A 13358-nucleotide genomic window follows, 5' to 3' on the forward strand; every position below is an offset into this window, starting at 1 on the left:
TGAAGTGTATAACTTCAAAGGACGGTTCCCAGATGCACCACCTACTTAACTTATGGAAGAATGTTGTACCAATTAGAAGCAGAGACATTCCAAATGCAATTTGCTTATTTCACGCTCGCCCCCAGGAATCCTGTGTTGTGATTTTAGGAGCTGGCCCCGTTTGACCCTGAAATAGATGTGGTTTCTCCCTTGTCTTCTTTATTTCAAGGCTGTCAGTTAAAAATATCTTATATATTGGGTGCAGTGGGAGTAAGTTTGAGAAACTGAAGTTATATGTAAGCCAGTAATAGTGAGAAAATAATTCATAAATGTAATGAGCTCTGTTCTCTCACAAGACATGGTCAAGCCAATGGTTTATTCATGAGGTGGGGTTAATTTTTTTTGTTTGAAAATAGTTTCTCAACCATAGCAATACTGATCAATTTGCTTATGCTATAACAAAGCAAAGTAAATGATATCTTTGAGGATCTCTGTTAAATACTCAACTACTTTAAAAATTCCTTGCATAAAGTACAGTGTATGTACACATACTCAATAGATACACAGCTATAGATCTGTGTATTAACTTATGTTTAGGACGTAATTTTACGTGTGCTTGCATAGATACACTTATATTTCAGCTTATCTCAGAGATAATTGTACTTCTGTAATGCCTAAGAATTACAGGGATACTTAATAAGGAGTTTAAGTTTGTTTTCTTGCAACTGTCACTTCATGTTGTACGTGTAATTGCAAAACTCAGTTGCTTATTTATGTTTTAATTGTGGCTTCCACTTTAAACTGGGCATCAGCACACCGTGCAGGAAACCAGTACTTACATATGGGCCGAGATGAGTAGGTTGGTTGCTCTGCTTTGCTTGAGTCTAAAACCTGAGGGCTGGATCTTTGGAGCCCCAAGAACCACTGTCAAATGTAGGAGTCTAGATCTTGATTATGTGCTTGATCAGACGTGCAGCTGGGGAGAAGAACAAGAATGTGTGGGGTAAAACTACCTTGCTGTAGTACAGTGCTGTGTGATTGAGATGCTGCTTCATACTTTGAGAGCACATTTATGGCCAGACTCCTCCATAACTCAATTCAACTTGAAATTAGGTTCCATTGATTTTTTGGGTCCAGGACAAATTTTGCTTTCCAATTAGATTTTGCAGATATTTTCAACACCAAGAGAAATTTTTATAGTGCTGTTCTTACTTTGAAATTGTGAAACTTCTGGTGACTAAGTAAACTTTTTTTTTTTTCCCCCTTCTCCTTTCTTTTCTTTCAGCCAACTGGGTACATGGAAAACTCCATTTCCTACAGTGCTATTGAAGATGTTCAACTGCTCTCCTGGGAGAATGCCCCTAAGTACTGTTTACAGCTCACGATCCCGGGGGGTACTGTCTTACTGCAGGTACAGTAAACACAGAAGTACAACTTTCTTTCTCTCTTACTATAAATCTCCTTTAACTTCTGTTTCCTATGCGTGAAATCTTAATTAGATGGACTCAGAAAAGGCAGAGAACTCAGTACTGTCAAATTATCTAACCACCAGAAAATTTGCTCAGCATGATAACTCTGAAGCTCTTCGTGTTGTTCAACAGTGAGAATGGAAATTTTGGGCCACAGTGATTAAATCTTCTGGCTGATTTTATGCAGCAAAATAGTGCTCTGTGGAAAGGCATATTGATGGAGGCCTGGAACAACTGTATTTTTACATATAGTCCTATTCCTGCATGGACAAAGTTACAAATTTCGTTCTTCAGTTCATATAGGAAACCCAAAACTTGCACTGGAACTGACAGATATATCTATTATTAAAATATATTTAATCTCCATGGAAAGATTACAGTGTATTTGTACGGATATCTATATATGTTACTTCTCTAAGTGTTGTTTTCAAACAGAAGACACTCTGTTTACATTATTCCAGATTTCTCCATCCACTTATGAGGCTTTATAGGCCTTCTTAGGTCACTGCAAGTTTTAATGACAGAAAAGCACTCCACTGAACTTTGGAAATACTTTAGAGTAAGTAGGAAAAGCAACTGAAAACCCAGCTACATGGCCCCCAAAGAACTTTGAAAGGTCACACTTAAAAAGAATGAATTGGCTTCAGCTTAACTCTTACATGGTTCTCTCTGATGTTTCTCAGCGTTGTTTCAAAGATACTTTGTCATCTGTTACCCTTTGGGATTTTACTTTTTCAGTTGATTATGCAGCCATGACTATTGTGTATCTGTATTTCATGCAGGTAGGACTGTAGACAGACTGGGTGAGCAATTTCTGTGGAAAATTTGAAAAAAAGATCAATTTGAACTGTGGATAACTCATAAAAAATTAAAAAAGATTTTTTTTTCTTAAAAAAGTATGAGCAACTTCAAGTGATTGATCACAATAAAGCCTGTGCATTCAGATTTGTGTACACACACACACACACTTTAACTGTCCCACTTGTACACAAAATATAGTCCAGCATATAAAAAGATGGGGATATATGGAGTGATAAACTTAATGATTGATGACTGGATCATTTGTCCTAGAGGATCATGGCACACATTGCACTGATCCATGGTGCACGGGCCAGCATTTCATTATTTGGTGGTGCTGGGTTGTTTGCTGAAGCCCCTGGAGGGCCACAAAGAGGTGACACCCCCTGTGTCCAGGGAGGGTTTTGTTGAAGCTCTTCTGGAATGGCTCTGCCTGCAGATCCAGAGAAAAATAACCCAAGTGGTATCATTCCATAACCCAAGGCAGGGTGCCAAGCTGATCTGTTCTCCAAACCACAGACTTCTGTAGGGATGTGAACAGCAAAATGGACTTTGAGCTGGGAAGCCAGTGTGACTAACACTAGACTGGGCTAATATTAGTCCAGCTCAGCCCAGCTCTGCTTTGCCTGTATTTCAGACAGGCTGATGTGCCTGGCCCTACACGGAGCCGTTCAGCAGAATCCCAGAGAACACAGTCCTTGACTTTAGGCCTTCACGGAGTGCCTGTGCTTGGCATTTGGGATAGTTTTGCAATGTCATAAAAATATCACAAGGTTCTGATGAGTTTTGACATGGCAAATATGCTTTCACTCTGAAAGGGCTGGAGATGTACGTGGAAACATCCATGGCCACATCCTTTGTGGAGTGTATTTCTGGAGCTCCCTTTCCTGTGGTGTAGTCCTGGGGGTTGTAGCCCTGGCAAAGGGAGCTGCAGCCATTCCCTCTTTCTGATCTGAAAATGGTGCAATTAAATAAGTTTGGGGTGACCTGAGAACATCAAACTTTGTGGACTCTCTTGGTGCATAGGTGGGATCTGTGTGTCTTCTCTCATGTCCTTGAAGTGCAGGCACGTGTCCCATTGCACATGGAGCATATGGAAGTGCCTCTGCTCAGTGAATTTCTGTGGCTCAGAATGACCTACTGATTTTAGGTGTTACTGTAGGGAGTCTGAATTTCAGACAGGCTACTGCAAGTCCACCGACGTCCTCATTCTGTGGTTTGAAAAACCTCCACTGTACATGACATCAGGGAGGGCAGGGAGACAAGCCATGGCTTCCCATCAGATAGATTAGGGTCCTCATTATTGATGAAATCTTCCTTGCCTTAATCTGTTGATTGAATTAATTAGACAGAAAATAATTTATGAAGTTGATTCTTTTTCCTGTGATAATTTTAATTCTGTTTTTTTTTTTTCCTTAGTGGTGCTAGCATTTATGTCTGTATCTGTTTGAATAGATGGAATAGTTACACTTGCCTTTCCAAATTCTGTTTCTAAGTCTTTATTCTGTAGTTTATGGCAGCTGCCTTTATGGGACTGCTTATTGGGAAACAAGATAAAGCTTGAACCCACAGCTCCCTGCTGAGTTGAAAGGAAATTGGTAGGGTGGACAGACTGTCATCTGCAGCAGCCTGCCATTTGATTTAGTAGAAAAACAAAACCAAAAAAACAACCAACAAGCCAAACACAAAAATAATTGGGTTTGTGAAAAAGTGACATCTTAGCATGGATACTTCGGTATTTTCTACAAAAAGACTGATGTCTTTCTGTAACCTCGTAGGAACTGATAAAAAACTGGAGTGAGCTGGACTTCTGTTTGTTGCTGACTGGCTGAGCAGACAGGATCAGGTTACATTAGAACTATGGGAATTTCAACATAATTGAAAATACAAACTTTAAAAATGTTTTCAGTATGACTTGGTCCTTGGTACTGTTTCGGTTCATCAAATGTGGTCAGATCAGAGGGAGTATAAAATTAGATTTCCCTTATACAGTTGTAATGCGCGTTCACCAACCCAAAACAGTTCTCAAAGTTGTGTTTAGTCTGCTCAAGAAATCAAGATGCAAAACCTGGATCTATCAAGTAGTTGAGTTCAGTAGAAATTCTCTAGAATATGTGACAAAGAGCAGAGGTATCCAAAAGCCCCATTCACTGAGGAGCTGGGAAATGGAGGTGCTGAGAGAGCAGCCCTTGCACAGTTTAGCTATTTCTGAGAGACTTCAATACTTCTGTGGGAAGTTATGGCTTCCAGTTTTTTATAAAATCATTCTGCCTTGCTAATCTGAGCAGCATCATGTTCTGATGTCATGTCCAGCTCTAATATCAGGAAGTGTATGATAGTGGAACAAGTCAAACTAGTCCAAAACATGTTCCCCACTACTGTTTATTCTGAAGTGCACTTTTGGTAAAATTTGTATTTTTTTTCCCCCCAAAGATTTAATGTCAATGAGGGGTGTGTGTGTGTGTGTATAATGTTTAAATGAACTGTTTTGTGTACCCCCAAATTATTTTGTATTTCTGATTTATATAAATTTTATATTCTGATCTGTATTTTTACCCATGCTGCATTGCAAATTCTTTAATAGCATGGGATATTATTGACATGATTTGACATAACATGAAGCATTTTAGTACTTCTGAATCACATGTTTTCCCACTTTCTCATTTTAAGAAAAGCTTAAGATTCAACTTCTGCTTCACTGCAGGTAGTGTGGGTTTATGACAGGCTGGTCCTACTTGACTAACCTGATCTCCTTCTGTGACAAGGTGACCTGCTTACTGGATGAGGGAAAGGCTGTGGAGGTTTATATTGGCTATTAGGAAAAATTTCTTCACTGAAAGTGTTGTCAGACTACCCAGGGAAGTGATCGAGGTATTTAAAAGACCTGTAGATGTGGCACTTGGGAACATGGTTTAGAGGTGGGCTTGGCAGTGCTGGGCTAATGGTTGGACTTGATCTTAGAGATCTTTTCTAACCTAACCAATTCTGTGATCGTGTGAGAAATGCCCCACGAGAGTCCTAGTCCGTGTTCAAGGTCTCGTCCCCTCTCTGCTGTCACCAGGGTCTATTTGTGGCTCATTACTGCACAGTAATGAGTCAGAGAGGGAAGAGTGCCATCACCTTTCCTTACATCATCCTGGTGCACTCCCATAGCAATACTGACCCATCCCAACCTATTTTAACACATGACACCTGACAAGTGGGGCCGGAGGTGATGCAGCTCCTCTCAGGAAATGGGATCCTGATAACAGGACGTGTCTACCTGGGTTTCACAGAAAGACTTGGTTCTCAGGCAGCAAACAGCTTAATCCAGGCTGGGTTCATGTTGAAAAGTCATCTCCATATATGACATGCTTCTCACTCAGTGTTTGTTGTATGAGTACAACTGTCTGAGCACAGGCATGTTTTACCAGCCAGCATTTGGGGATTCTCATTGTCCCCTGTGGGAGTCCTGGACAGTCAGGTTTCTGAGGATCACAGACTGTCAGTTTTTTAGACACACTGGGGGCTTGTGTTTTCTTTCCTCCTGCCAAATAATGTGGTCCCTGGGTCCTTTTTTGTGAACAGCAATCAGCTCTCACAGATTTTCTTTCTTTCCTACAGCTGGGATACCAGGTGTGAAAGAAGGTGTTGCTGAAGCTGGCTCACAGGCCACAAGCTCTTCAGGCCAGGAAATGGGAGCTAAATTTAGCTTTTGATGAAGTGTGAGCTCTTTAGTATCAGTAATAGCTGGGCCTCCTTGAGCTGGGCTAGACTTCTACTCTTCTGCTTTCCCTTTGTAAAGCACAGGGTGTGATTATGGTATTGTGTGGATGATTATGAGGAGGATGCTGCCACTGATAGTGAAATAACTGGAATAACCTTTTGAAAGAGATTGAAAAAAACCCAAACCCTTACAGTATAATTTCATGAGCTGCTTCGCACCAAATGTAGGAAGAGTCCCAGGAAAAAGGCTTTGGTATTTGAGTCATGACAGGGCTGTCTGCTTTCCCGTGGTGTCCTTTCAGCCTTAAAGCCACCACTTCCATGCCTATCGCTCGTGTTGTTTTATTCATTTCTTGGCAATCGAGTGTAGTCAGAAGGAAAAACAAACAGAACAGGAAGCCTTGACAAGCACAACAGTCACACGTTCAGCTCAGTGCTTGAACACGCTGTTTGTGCCAGGGAGTCCCCACGATAAGTGTTTCCACTGGGATTTTAGCAACGTTTTATTTTAGTCTCCTTGGAGAACCTGGCTTTTGTTTGAAGTGCCAGTCCAGCCAAAACTGCCGGTGTGGAGAGGTCATGCAAGGACCAGAGTCCAGCAGAGACAGGGAATATTTTAAGGAGGAAAACAGCGTTTCTAACAATTACCAGCAACTCTGTCTGTACCTTGGATTAAGCCAGAAGAGTGGCAGGTTTCACTTGAAGGCTTGCCCGAATCCTGGAGGTGCAACACTGGATTTGCATCAGCAGTATAAAGGTTTTGTACAGTCTGCATGAGGCAGTGTGTATGTGCCATGGGGGCTTCCTGCAGCCCTGGGCCGCTCACTGGTGCACAGAATCCTGCAGCATTTTATGAGTCCCAGTAATGAATATCAGCTGGAAAAAAGCATAACAAAACCCCATCCTGCTGACCACAAAGCAAGCAAGAGAGAGAGAGGGAATCACAGAATAAACCCATGAAGAGTCAAAACCAGAATCTGGATCAATAAGTCCCACTTATTGCCACACCTTTTTGGATGGCAAAATCCCCTGGAAGGGTACGCGGGAAGGACGCTCCTGCAAGGAGAAACCTGGGAACGTTCTCCTGCATGGACAAGCCTGTTCTTGTTTTCTTCTGAACAACACACATGCCAGTAACAAGGGGTACTGTGGTAGTAACTTACTGTTAAAGGAATAGGAAAGGTCTTCCCCATCATTTCTGGTTTCTTGCAGAGTTTCAAGTGTTCTGTTTCTCAGCAGCACACAGGTTCCTAGGTTGTCTCCTCCTTGCCTGGGTGGCAATTACTGCAGGGGCTGTAATGCTGCCATGAAACAAGTGTTCAGTTTCCTATTTTTGTGAGCAAAAAGAAAATCTGCTTTTAAAACGTTCACTGCTTTTTAATAAAAACGTGTGTTCCTACCCACTGACTAAGAAATGAGGCAGTTTGGGTGCAGGGAAAATACTTCTCTTTTACATTTACTCATGTTGACCAAAGCTTTTGCATATGCAGGCATTTAATCTCTTGCACAGTTTTCCCTTGAGCATTTTAAAGCTGATGAGACTAATCCTGTGAGTAAAGTTTGTACTGCTGGTGATCCCAGGTGGCTTTTTCTCTCTGACTGAACATTTACACCCCAAAAATGAGAGTATAAAATCCTTCAGAACACAGTTCCAGTTTAATCTTAGAAAAAGTACTGCCAACAGTAGGCTTTCTTAAAGTAGATATTCTTCCTCATAGGAATAGTAAATAAGCTACAAGTAGTTTGAATCTTCTTGCGCCTTCTAAGAGTTTTACTCCCACATTTTCCTGTTTTCTTAAGTATTTTTCTACTATGTTGTGGTTGTGCAAAAGCAACGTGAGGCCTTGATTGTGCAAGAAGCTCAGTTGGACTGTGTGCCACTCAGAACCCTGTTAAAGCCACTGCATTTGAGAACAAAATTCTTAGCAGAATTGGGGCCTTAACTTATTGAACACACAGGGGGCCTAAGCTATTATTTTACATAGATAATTAAAAAAAATAAATCCATTGTACTCCAGTTCTATCTCATTTACTAGTTATTACAATAGCAGGCAAAACGTTTCCAGGTTGAAGCTTTTTGAAGTTGGAAAGGTGTAAGATGAGTGGTGTAGGACTGGACCAACTGTGTGGGCAAGGCTGAGAGTAAGGGAAACTTTCCCTGTGCGGTCAGAATGCCTAAGGAAAGCCTGGTTTAAAGTCTTTTGTGTCTCATTTTCTCCTTTTTATTGTACCCTAGAGCTGTATAAATCTAGCAGGCGATGCCCACAGCTGGAGTAAAAAACCTAGGTGTCAGTTCTCAGGAAATACATGAATTCAGTGCAGAAGGGCTGGGCTCCATCAGTGCACAGCAGATGAACCTGTAAATGTGTATGTGCAGCCCCATAAATGAACTGTAGTTCCCTCCACTGCTTTACACGTCGGTGCTCATTGCTCCAAACTTCAGAAGTGTTCTGCCCAGTAACCCGGGTGCTTGAGTAGGTCACTGCATGCAGAGTTGGCCATCAACTGGACAGCTGAGCACCCCCAAGAGCCTGGGGGCTCTTCTGTCATCCTGGCATGCTGTGAGCTCACTGTTCTTTTGGTAAGAGAGAAATACTCCTTGAAGTCTTTTCTCAATGTAAGCCTGAAAATGAGAAGGGAGGACCAAGGGACCCAACAGGGAGCTCCTTGTTGTCCTTTGCAGAAGATCCACTGTTTCCTGCGTATTGCTGTGGTTTTGCAGCTTGCTGGAAGGCGGAAGGGTGCACTGGGAGGATAGTCCCTGCTGCCTGGGAGAAGTGGGGGATGCTGGTGTCAGACAGCTCCCTCCAGATAACAGTGGTTGGGTTAAAGCACTCAGTCCATCTGTGTTGAACACAGTAGGAGTGCTGGTGAGATGACCGTTGACTTTCCAAGTTCCTCTTACCATTGAGTCCTGACCATTAACAGAAGTGTGGGCATTCCCTTAAGGTTTGCGTTTTCATTTTCTGTTCCCTTTTTTCTCCTGTGTCTTCATTTTCCTTGGCCTTGAATGACAGCCCGAGCACTAAGTGTTTCTAGTTTTAAGGTCGTTCAGAGTCCTAACTTGGATCCAGGTGCAAGTTTTCTTGATCACTTCTCTATACTAATACAACAATTAATACAAATGCTGGCAATGCTTAGTCCTGCACTTGGAACCCAGTCACTTTGCTAATTTTACTTTTAAAATGGTTTTCATGTATTGCTGCCATTGAATTTTACAAGTCTTTCCTTTGCCAGTTTTGCCTTTGTGTCTTACAGCATTCTTCATTTCTGTTCTCCAGTATTTGCAGTGCACTTGTGTCTCCTGCTCTGCACGATGCTTTTGACCTCATTAATAGTTAAGGCTGCAGTTGGTTGCACAAGCTACCTACACATAATATTTTCTAATTATTTGCAGTGGTCTTACAATCTGTAGCTACTGACGTCCCTAAAGCAGGAGAATAATTAACACTTCTCAACAGTATTTGCTCTTACTTTCAACTTCAGTGTCAGACCAGTCCAGGGACTGAATCAGGTTGACATTTTGCCTCTTTGAGTGAAGTACTTCATCCCCCTAGAATATTTTGGGTTTTATAAATGTAAATAACAGTATCTTAGTTTGCATAGCTCCTATAAATTTAATCTGCCTAATTTTTTTAAGGAAGGAGTGGATGTGTACTTTGCAATATTATTGGTGCTATTGCTTGGTATACAGCAAGCCTGCAAAAACTTTCAGTTTGACTTATTCTTTAAAGGGCTTTGATGCAGCAACTGAAAAGGAGGTTTTTTTGTTCTCCTTCATGAACCAGTTTTCTCCTTTAAAAGAAAAAAAAATGGAAAAAGAAAAAAGGTTCAATTTGAAATTGAATCCTTTGAAGAAGTGTGGTGGGGTTTTAAAGCATTTTGTCTTAGATAAGAAATATCTAAGCATATTTACTTCATGCTTTTTTAATTATGTTAAAAATGTTCTTCCAGCTTTTGGTGGCAAATTATTTTTGACCTTTTTATTATATTAAAATATACTACAAAGTATATTGAATTGAAATTTAATTCTATAACATATATAAGTAAAAAGTCTATCTTGTGTTATAATGCACACATATACATAAAATACTGTGTAAATAACAGAAAGAAAAACATTAAATATTGACTGACTGAAATGTCCTGAAGATCTGCACTCTAAATGGTTTTATAGTTTTTCATTGCATGCAAAGAAAACAAAAAAAAAAAAAAGAAAAGGAAGTTGTGTTTTATGTTTCCATTTGTAGCCGTTTCATCTTCTGATATATCAGCATTATTCTTGAAATGGAAAGTTTTCGATAAACTCTGTGGTCAGCCAAGATTATTTATGATATATTTGTTCCTGCTTTATTGCCCTGACATCTACTGCAGGAGCAATTGATTCTCATTAATATATAAATAAATAATATGCAATACATATATAAAAGGACATTACTCCATTTAATTCAGAGTAATCAGTCCAAATTTATGTCACCAAGCCATCAGTATCTGACCTTGAGATTAAACATGTTTTTGGTAACCATGCAGCGTTTTTATTTCTAGTATTCCTGCCATTATCAGTGAACTGAACCAGTGTCAGGAGATGAAATACATTCTGTGGTGTGGATTTTGAATATTTATCTGTAAAGGTGTTAGGGAGTGAAACTTGTTAAATGTTGCTTTAATTTGCAAGAAGTATGTGGTTTTTAGCTGGTGAAGAACCTCACTTTTTCTTTTTTTTTTTTAAACATGGATTTATAGGCTATCCTGTAATTTTCACTATTCGTGTAAAACATTTTAAATGGTGAGTAAAAATTGCCCATTGGCAGCGCCGAGGTGGAATTGGAAAAGCCAAAGGGCATCTCTACCCACTCAAATATTTCAGACTCATGTCACCTTGTTAAGGCATGCACGTTTACGTCACTGTAGAGGCTTTTATATTTTTTGATATGGAGCCTTTTGACCTTTGGGAGTGTTGAACTATTCCTCCATTGGCTGCGACCTGGCTTCACACTGGGAATTTCTGGCAGCTGTGCTTAATACGGACAAAAATGGGTGATGGCTGGGAGTGATTATTGCAACATTTCTGCCGTTGCTGCAAACAGCCTGTGCAAGTGTCTGCACGTCTGCGCGGGTCGTGCTTTTCGCCGTTTCAATATCGCTGAGAGAGCGAAGACATTGTTTGGATTGCTTTGGGGCCAGCTGAGGAACAGGACAAGAAGAGAAACCAGAGCATGGAAAAAACCCCACCCCTCCTAGTAAAATGTCAACCCATCTTCTTACTCTGCTCCCGGTGATTAATGGCAGGGGCAAATGCCCTACAGACATTAAAGATCTGACACAAATCTGACTGAAGTCAGGGAGGCCTTTTCGCAGCCTTTGGGTTGGACACCATTTCATGGGAGGTTAATATTTTGTAAGGTTTTGGTTCAGTGTTTTACATTTGCAGCAAGGTCTTCGTGTCGCTGCTTTCTGTGAAAATAAACTGGTTATAATGTAAAGTGGCTGAGTGACCTGAAGCACTGGTAGAAACTAATGATTCTGTCTGTAAATTTTCTTTATTGCAGGCTGCAAACAGTTACCTGAGGGATCAGTGGTTCCATTCTTTGCAGTGGAAGGTAAGTTCTGGACTTCATTGTCTTCTTTAAGAGTACTTTTTAGAATTCCCTGTTCCTTCATTGTAAGAAGAACTTTATCCACCGAATGGGTAAAGTCCTTCTGTTACAGAAACCCTAAATAAGAACATGTATGCAGTCTCCACTTGTTCACGTCATGAATGAAGTGGAAATTCTGTTAAACAGCCCAGTGTTATCAACATATGACTGTCTTCAAAAAGTAGATAGCCAGTAAATTCACATTTAGACAGAACAGAGATTGGATGGTTTTAGTTTTGTACTATGACGTGTAATATGTTACAGAGCGAGTTCACCTACCATATCCTCTGGACTCTTGTTTGCTTTTTCTTTTTCTGAGAAATTAGGGAGAAAGAGAGTGTCTTTTAGAGTTGCTTACTGTATGTAGCATCAATCTGTTATGCATCAGTCTATGTTTATGCTTCAGGATGATTTGGAATTAAAGGCAGTTTCCATTTCAGAGACCTCAAGCCCTTTCTCATTTCCAGTGGGAACAATGGACTGATTGCTTTGAGTAGGGAAAGTGGATCACAGTGACAACATTGTCTCTCAAAAGCAGCACATTCCTTATCAAAAACCGTAGCTGCTGACCTTTGGATGGAATCTGTATGGATCTTTGATGCAGCTGCAAATAAGTTTTGGCCAGATGTTGAACATGGTTGTCCTCCCTTGTCTTGTGGTGGGAAACACAAGCAGTAGCTTTTCAGCTCAGGACTTGTCTCCAGCAGGGTTTCAGTGAAGTCAGCCAAGTTGGCTGTGTAGCTTATCAGGATTTCAGCCTGCTGACAGCAACCACATGTGAAAATATACGGAAGCCCCTCCCACCAAACTGGTTTTGTTGTAGGTGTGTTTGGGAGTTGCAAAATAGTTGCGTGGCAAAACTACAGTGCTGGTGTGCTTTGTGTAGCCATCAGCTCTGGCAGAGTCGTATTCTGAGCGGATCCAGGTTCTTATCAGCAAAAGCCAAGTGTTGAGATCTCCTTTTCCAGACCACTGGCATATTCTCCAACCTGTTACCCTGATTGCCTAAATGAGTGTGGGACAGTAGTGCTGATAGCAGAAGGCTGGGCTGTGGTGTAGCACTTTTATTTTGGCCTCTTGACAGTATCATTAACACAATGCCCAGCCAGCCTTGCTTTCCCTGCGACTCCTGAGGATAACAAAGCACTTTAAGCGTGCAGAGACAGGATCTCCGTGTGGCCCGTTATTTTCCCTCCTGCTTTGGCAGGCGAGGATGATCAGAGAAAGCACGGACAGAAATTTTGATGGCATTTTTTTTTCTTCCTCACCCCCAGCTGGGATGGCTGTGGTGCCAGTGTGCTTGTGGCTTATGCCCACTTTGTTGCTGCAGTGAGGGGAAAATTGGGGTCAGAGGTGCAAAAACCCCAAGTAAGACAAGGTAAAGATGCAACCTGGCCACTACCATTCACTCTATCAATTAAATTATTTAAAAAGAAAAAAAAAAGAAGGAAAGAATGAAAGGAAAAAAAAGCCTAGACAGAATGACCTGGCTTGCTCACATGCCTTTTGGTCATGGAGAGGGAGCTTTGCTCTGTGGGAGTTGTTTTTAAAGGAGTATTTCTTAAACTTTCCAGTGCTTCTGACCAAGCCTCTCATTTTGGGAAACTCTGAGTAATTTAACGTGGTGCAAAGTAGAATTTATTTTTGCTTCCTTGCTTCCCTCCACGCCCCCATTAAGTTTGTTTCTGAAAAACAAGTGAAATATTATCTTGATTTGAAAGACCTTCCCTTTACCAAGAATAGCAAGTAGCTTTTTCCCATAAGAACAGTGAAA

At 41.0% G+C, this 13358-nt stretch overlaps 1 protein-coding gene across 1 annotated transcript in view; it reads left to right on the forward strand.

Moving 5' to 3' along the window:
- The window catches only part of CMIP (c-Maf inducing protein), a 133213-nt gene that overhangs the window by 69559 nt on the left and 50296 nt on the right, over positions 1 to 13358 (forward strand). Inside the window, exons 2-3 of the mRNA XM_032701189.1 lie at positions 1265 to 1390; positions 11498 to 11548. Of these exons, the coding sequence (XP_032557080.1) occupies positions 1265 to 1390; positions 11498 to 11548 (177 nt within the window). The remainder of the gene's footprint in view (positions 1 to 1264; positions 1391 to 11497; positions 11549 to 13358) is intronic.

This window comes from Chiroxiphia lanceolata, chromosome 13, assembly GCF_009829145.1.
Source record: "Chiroxiphia lanceolata isolate bChiLan1 chromosome 13, bChiLan1.pri, whole genome shotgun sequence".
NCBI classification, from domain to species: domain Eukaryota; kingdom Metazoa; phylum Chordata; class Aves; order Passeriformes; family Pipridae; genus Chiroxiphia; species Chiroxiphia lanceolata.